We start from the raw sequence: 7,696 nt of genomic DNA, 5'->3' as shown, positions 1-7,696 counted from the left end.
TATAGAAAATAAGAAATGTTAAAATAAATGAAGTAATAGACACAGAAAGAAGTAGATTAAATAAAGAAATAAAAGTTGAAACAGCCATTATAAAAGAAATTAAAAACCATGTCATTAAGACATGAAGAATGTTATTAAACATTGATTCTATCAAAACTAAACATACGTTTTATAAATAACAGAAGAAGAGTCTGTGATGGTATTTGTCTCTAATGAACAAAGAGCAGTTTAAACAATTCTATCAATTATTAATTATCTAATTTTCATTTAGATATAAAAATTTAGAAAATTTTTGCATCATTCAAAGCTATTTTTAAGTTATATCTATAAAATCATCATTTATGGATTCTGATTTAAGTCGTTTTATATTCATTAGACCTGAAGATGAACCAGTGTTCAAATATAAATCAAGGTCATTTCAAAGGGGGATATCAAAAAATGATTTTGAACCATTAAGTAGTAGTTCTTCAGAACCAACAGATAAAAGTGAAGATGAATCAGAAGATTCAAGTGAATCTGATTCAAATAGTCAGAATAATAGATGTTGTTTTTGTGGTTCGATTAAGGGTCTTCTTTTGTGTATTAAATGTAATGAATATTTCTGCAATGGACCAGTCTATAATTCCAGTAATTGTCAAGTGGTTGAACACATCAAAATGAGTCGACATTATCAATTCAAAATTAATGATGAATATATTAGATGTACATATTGTGGTGATGATAATATATATAATTTACGATATTCACATTTAAGGCATGAATTGTTATGTCATTCTTGTTTTGAACATCAAAGAGAAGAAATGAGTCTTGAAGAAGTTAATTCTTTTATTAATTCATTAATTGATGAAGGAAGAATTGATTTATTAATCTTTGGCAAACAAAGTTCAAATACAGCAATTTCTAAAAAAACAATTAATGCTATTGATAATAATGCATATGGAGAAATTGGTTTATTAGTAAAAGATAGATATGATGATTTTGAAGATTATTATACTACATATAAACGATTGTATGATATGGAATTAAGTTGTCATAATCCAATAACAGAAATATGTCTTAGACGACATGAACAACCTAATAAATTTTTCATTAATAGAATTGATAAATCAAATTATGAACTTCATATTAAAACTGATTCTATGGAACAAAACCTTTATATTAACTCTTTTATTATTTGTTGTTTTGAAGGAAATTATCATCCATTTGAAAAGGAAGACATTAATAGTTTGGTTTATAATAAAAAAGCAAAAAGAAAATTTGACAGCTCAGAACTTGTTCTTACTGGTAGAGTAGTTAATTTTACTAGTAGGTTAATTATTATCTCTTTACGTGAAGAATATTTTAAAGACATTGAACAGGTTAAACAAGTTTTTAACGAAAATATTTTTAATTCATTTAATATACTTCGTTGTTATATTATTGACCCCAAAACACAAAATTTCAATATAAAAAAATGTATTAACGGAGATTTACTGAACTTACATGAAACTACTTTCATTCAAAGTTTGCTTGGGAATTTAGCTTTTCCTAATTATAATCTTTTTGAAGAAAATGACATAATTTTTGAAATAACAGAAACACAAGACTTAAATCCACAACAAAAGAAAGCTGTTCTTAACGCATTAAATAGTCAGATATCAGTTGTATTTGGACCTCCAGGAACTGGTAAAACAACAGTAATTAAATCTATGGTTGTTAATTTTCTTCATTTAGAAAGGGATCATAGAATTTCAGATATGGATGAAAAGATTTTTGGTATGATACATAAAAGTCTTAATAATCCAAAAGTACTTTGTGTTGCACAAAATAACAATGCGGTTAATGTCCTAGCTGGTAAATTAAGATCTCCAGGTTTGAAAATTTGTCGTTTCATTTCATTTGAAAGGTTAGAAGAAATGCCTTTTGACCAATGGGACTTATGCATTTATGCAAGAACACTAGAATTTGCATTACGGGATGAAGAAAGATTTAGGAACTACAGAGTACGTCCTGACGATTTTCCATTTGATTTGATTAATCTACTTCTTGAATTAAAAGAAGCTACAAGAAATAGAATAGTGATAAAATACTCTCGTAAAAAGATGGGTAATATTCATAATGTTATTAAAAGAGAATTTAAAAATATTATTGAAGATTATAATGTTATTGTTGCTACTGTAAAAAGTTGTCTTAAAGATACATTTAATGATATTAATTTTCTTTGCACTTTTATAGATGAAGCTACTCAATGCACTGAATATGATTGTCTGTTTCCAGCACTTCGTTCTCCACGATTGGTTCTTCTAGGAGACATTCAACAATTAAAACCAGTAATTCTTTCAGACGAAGCAAAAAAAGCAGGGTTTGATATTACAATGTTTGAACGATTATTACATTGTAGAGTTAGACATACATTACTAAATGAACAATATCGTATGCATCCTAGGATTTCTATTCTTCCAAACACATTATTTTATAATGAAAAGATTAATGATGGTACAATTTTTGAAAGAAGTAATGTCTCAATCTTCCCAAATAAGAAAGTACCAATTGTATTTATTTGTCATACTGGTAAAGAAAGATATTGTAATGATGGAAGTTTATTTAATGATACAGAAGCTGAAATTTGTAAAGAAGTATATTTATTTTTACGTCAAGAAGAACAAATAAAAACAAAAGACATTGAGTTTTTAACACCATATAATTCCCAAAAAGTTTATGCTAAAAATTATTGTCAGATAGAACGTGCATCAAGTATAGATTCATTCCAAGGAAATGAAACTGATTATGTTATTTTTTCTCCAGTTAGGTCAAATTATATTAAAGGAGCAAGATTTATTGGAGATTTTCATAGAGTAAATGTTGCAATTACTAGAGCAAAAAAAGGATTGATTATTGTTGGAAATGATAATACATTAAAAAATGAAACGGTATGGCGATTAATGTTTAACTTCTTAGCTAGAAATGGTTGTTTTATGAAGTATGTTAATACTACAGAAAACCATTTTATTCCTATTAATTATCCTATTATTCCAAATGACAATTATAAAGTTTCTCCTTACTCTACTGATTATTTAAATGATAATTAAACTAACAAATAAACAATAAATTATGAAAGAGTAATAAAGAAAATAATTCCAAAGAGAGTTGATAATAATGAATTGAATTTTTTTTTATTTAAACGAAAATTTAAAAATAGAGATATTTCTATAAATAAATCCCCTCAACATAAAATATTTAAAAGAAAAAATAGAATTAAAAAGAAATAGTAATTGTCTTCTTTTTTATTTTCTAGAATGGAGTGTTAACAAAATGATGACGCAAAATAGATTAATAGAAGAAAAAAGAAAATAGCTTATAACTTCTTATATGAAAAAAAAAGAACTTAATTATTTCATTTGTAATTTCTTTTTATTTAATGTTTAATAGCTTAAAATATTTATTTGTTGATTTTTCTAAAATAAATCATATATTTATGTGTTGTTGTGGATTACTATTTGATTTTGGTGTTTATTTCTATTGGTTAGTTATTCCAGTCTTATTAAAAAATGATGGAAAATCACCTTTAGTTATAGGAGTAGTCTCTGCTATTTCATTTGGTTCAGCAGGAATTCTTTCTCCTTTTGTTGGATATTTAGCAGATAAATTTAATCCAGAATCTCTTTCATCACTAGGAACTACCTTAGTTGCACTTAGTTGTATTATAACTGGATTTTTATGTATTAATGATTTAAATATTTATATTCTTTCTAGTTGTCTTGTAATCCAAGGAATAGGTTTTGCTTTATTTTATACTCCAATTGAAGCATTAATCTCACTTGTTGCACCTGAAGGAAAAGAAGGAAAAAGACTTGCTGACTTTTTTACATTGAGTTGTTTTGGAAGAGGACTTGGATTTCTTTGTGGAGGGAGTGTAATGTTATTACTTGGAAATACATTTACACTTTATCTCGTTGCTTTTATTGCTTTTGGAGTTTTTATTCTTATCCCTCGTTATAATAAAAAGCCTAAGTATAACATTCTTGAATCAGTTGAAATAAGTAGTGAATTAACAGAAGTTAATGAGGATTCAACTGAAGATAAAAGTGATGATAAAAGTCATAATAAAAGTGATGATAAAAGTGATAATAAAAGTGATGATAAAAATGATGATAAAAGTGAAGAACTAGATAATTTATCTCATTCTTCAAATTCAACAGATGGTAGTTTAGATGAACATATTCATAATGAAATTCTTCCAATGAAAAAAAGAAAGTTGTTTTTTTATGTTTCTTTATTTCTTTCAATGTCAATTTATGGTTCTTTAGCTATTATGTCTGATCAGTATATTGTTTTTGCATCAGAAAAACATGTTGTTATAAATCATATTAGTAATGAGCCATCTGTTCTTGTTGGTGTATTGTTATTTATTATTTGTGCTTGTGAAACTATTACATATTTTATTATGGGAAGAACTCATATTTGGGAATTTAGTCCAATATTAAATATTGGTTCTATTGTTGGTACTATTCTTATTGGTGTTGCTTTAAGATTTATTACTAATGGATTATTATTAATTATTTTAATTTCATTACCAATGGGTATTATTGCTGCATATGAATTTCAAGGAAATATGTTTTATGCAGTTAAAATAGGTCAACATGAAGGTATTTATATTGGAATTAATGAACTTGTTGGGTTATGTACCTATTGTATATCTCCTATTATTGCTGGTTGTTTAATGAATTCATTTGGATCTGAGTGGTGTCCATATACTATTATTTTACTTAATATGATTTCTTTAGTTATAGTTACATTAATCCATCTCTTTGAATGTTTTACTAACTATTAAACTCTCTTTCTTGCCTTGACGTATTTCACTTCTTTTTTATTCTTTGTCTTTTCTTTGAGTCACTTTTTCTATACTTTAAGAAAAGTCATTAAGTTGTTCTTCAAACAATTATTTGGTATTTCTTAAATAAAAATATTATTTTAATTGATTGATTTTTTTTGTTTTTTATTATAAAACTTTTTTTAAATACTATAATTTGAAAAAAAGTATTAAAATATTATTAATAAATAAGTATTAGTCAATTACAACACATTGTATCATTCGATAAAATTCTTTATATGATAAAGTTTTTGATTTATCATAATCAAAAGAATTAAATAAATTTGTCAGGTCCTTGTCATTATCAGCTATTTGAGTTTGATGAGCAAAATTAATAAATTGAGTTAATGTAATTGACCCAATTTTGTTTTGATCAATAAAGTTGTAAATATATTTTGTTATTGCTTCGTGTGAGTTGTTAAATGATGCAAGAACTTCAGTTACTTCTTTAAATATAGTTAAATTAATTTGATTATTAACAGCAAAACATGGAAATAAAAACACAGAAAGACTTCTTGTTAATGTTGAGTTAACAAATTGAATGGCAGTTCTAAATTCTCTTACTTTTAAATACCCGTCTTTGTCTTCATCAAATCTGTTAAAAATACTTTCTATTTTCTGGTTTCTTTTTTCAATTCTATTAGTCTTTTCTAGTTCATCAAATACACTTGATGTTGTTCTTATTAAGAAAAATTCTATTTCTAATTGGGAAATACTATTAAATCGTACAACCACTTTAACTGGTTTGTTCTTTATTTCTGGTACTTCAAATTTACCTTCACATAATTTTTTTCCTTCTTTACTTGGATTTTTCATATCTTTATTATACATTCTTACAATAGCTTTTGTTCCTGTTTCAACTAATGCCAAGAAACTTTCATTAAATATTACTGGTTCTCCAGAATGTTGAATTGGTGATGTTGTAATTAACAAAGGACCAAATTGAACGGTTGCGTATGGTGCTAAAAAATCACCAAATCCATTTGATTTTGTTAATTTCATAACAACATTTCCTTTCTTTTCTATTACCATATCAGCTGTTGGAATAACTGTTGGATAAACATTTGTATATACACTTTCAAGACATGTAATTTTTAATTGTAAAGAACCTGATTCACTTAAAGGAATTGGAAGTGTCATTATTTCATTTGGTAAAAAATCCGGAATAATAAATGAGGAATTAGTTATTACTTTAAATTTCTTTTGATGTTTTTCTTTTGCTAAAAATGATATTTTTATCTCATCATTGACTGTTCCTTTTACAAATATTTTTTGATCAAAAAATACATAATTACCATATTGCTGACCTTCTACTGTTTTTTTCTTTATAAGTCTTTGGCACTTAGTTTTTGATGTTGTTAATTCCATTGTATATTTTAAATGTTTTAATACCTTTGGTTTTGTAATATCTTTTATACATGTGTTTGATATTAATGAATTATAAAATCCATTAACAGATATTATACAAACTTCAAGTAATGTTATTTTCTCATAGTCAAATGGCATTAATCGTTTTTGTAATGGTGAATTATTACAAACTGCTTTAATATAAAGAAATCCCTTTTTGTCAATTTCTAAAATATCATAAATTATTTGTCCACTATACATAGATGGAATTTTCCAATAACATACCCCATTTTCATCATCTTTTTTACCTACATCTTTATCCATTATTTGTAACATTAATTTCTCACCAACCTCTACTTTTATTTGAAATGATTCATTCCATACTGGGTCAAGCACATTTTCAATCACTTTTGTTTTATATTTTTCTTTATTAGCCATAAAGACAACATACGGGTCACTTCTCTTCAGATCTGAAACTGCTAAATTTTTTGCTTCAAGAATAGTCAATTCAATATCAATCTTCGTCATTGAAATAAAAGTTCTTCTTTTTCATCTGAAAAGGCATTTTTTGGTGAATTTAACAAAATAATTGAGGTAGTTAATAAAGATCTTTCAAAATATCTCAAAAACGAACTTATTTTGTTTTATGTAACAAAAAATAACAATGAATTTTTATTACTTACAAAGTGTTCAATCTATCTAAACAAGCTTGCAACAATTTCTCAGACTCATCTAAGTCACCTATTAAGTCTGAGGCTTCTCCTGCAATTTTTTTAAATTCTTTTGTAGAGTTCGCTTGTTCAATATATGAATTAAAAGACTGTATCCTTTGTCCCATTTCATTCCAATTTACTTCTATATGTTGAAGAGCAAGTTGAATTTCATCATATCGTTCTTCACTCATTTTATATTTAAATTTTTAGGTTTTTATTCAATCTCATTAAAATTATTTTTTAAGTTCTTTTAATTTTTTTATTTTTTCAATAACAAAAATTTTCTTTGTTTTAATTAATTGTTATTCAAAAATGTAAATAACTACCAAAAAAAATTTACATAAAGTACAAAACAGACAAAGATGAATAATCAAAATCAATTAATTAATAAAGGAATATGCAAAATGAATGAAATTGGTTGTTTTTATTTGTTGAATTATAATAGTTATACAAACTATCATGTTGTAATTACATTGAAAATATGTTTATTATATCAGTCTAAGTTTCAATTATTTTCATAATTCTAAATATAATGTAATAATAATCAAACTAATATAAATTGATATGATATAATTGTATAATATAGTAAAGTACTAAGAAGACATGAATAATATTAAAACAAAGGTAAAGAAAAAATAACTCGAAAAAAATAAATAATTAAAAACAAAACACAAAATGAATAACTAAAAGAGGTTGAAATAGTAATACAAAGTTGAACTGAATATATAATAATAAAAATATATAATATTTATGATAAAGAGTATTAAGAAAATATCACTTTATTACA

The 7,696-nt window shown here is 25.1% G+C and overlaps 3 protein-coding genes across 3 annotated transcripts; 2 read left to right on the top strand and 1 right to left on the bottom strand.

Moving 5' to 3' along the window:
* Positions 1-341: 341 nt before the first annotated feature.
* ENU1_181680 (regulator of nonsense transcripts, putative) lies at positions 342-3,068 on the top strand (the record flags this gene model as incomplete). Its single annotated transcript, XM_008861499.1, has 1 exon — positions 342-3,068. One exon carries the CDS (start codon positions 342-344, stop codon positions 3,066-3,068), a length of 2,727 nt encoding a protein of 908 aa, XP_008859721.1.
* A 329-nt stretch (positions 3,069-3,397) lies between these two features.
* On the top strand, positions 3,398-4,810 carry ENU1_181670 (transporter, major facilitator family protein; the record flags this gene model as incomplete). The annotated part of the gene is made up of 1 exon (XM_008861498.1): positions 3,398-4,810. The coding sequence occupies one exon, from the start codon at positions 3,398-3,400 to the stop codon at positions 4,808-4,810; it is 1,413 nt and encodes a 470-aa protein (XP_008859720.1).
* Positions 4,811-5,044: 234 nt separating this feature from the next.
* Positions 5,045-7,100, bottom strand: ENU1_181660 (calcium-binding protein, putative; the record flags this gene model as incomplete). Its single annotated transcript, XM_008861497.1, has 2 exons — positions 5,045-6,740; positions 6,913-7,100. 2 exons carry the CDS (start codon positions 7,098-7,100, stop codon positions 5,045-5,047), a joined length of 1,884 nt encoding a protein of 627 aa, XP_008859719.1.
* Positions 7,101-7,696: the final 596 nt, after the last annotated feature.

The sequence above is a fragment of the Entamoeba nuttalli genome (genome assembly GCF_000257125.1).
Source record: "Entamoeba nuttalli P19 unplaced genomic scaffold asmbl_8173, whole genome shotgun sequence".
NCBI lineage: Eukaryota > Evosea > Mastigamoebida > Endamoebidae > Entamoeba > Entamoeba nuttalli.
This window is presented reverse-complemented; position numbering and strand designations above follow the sequence as displayed.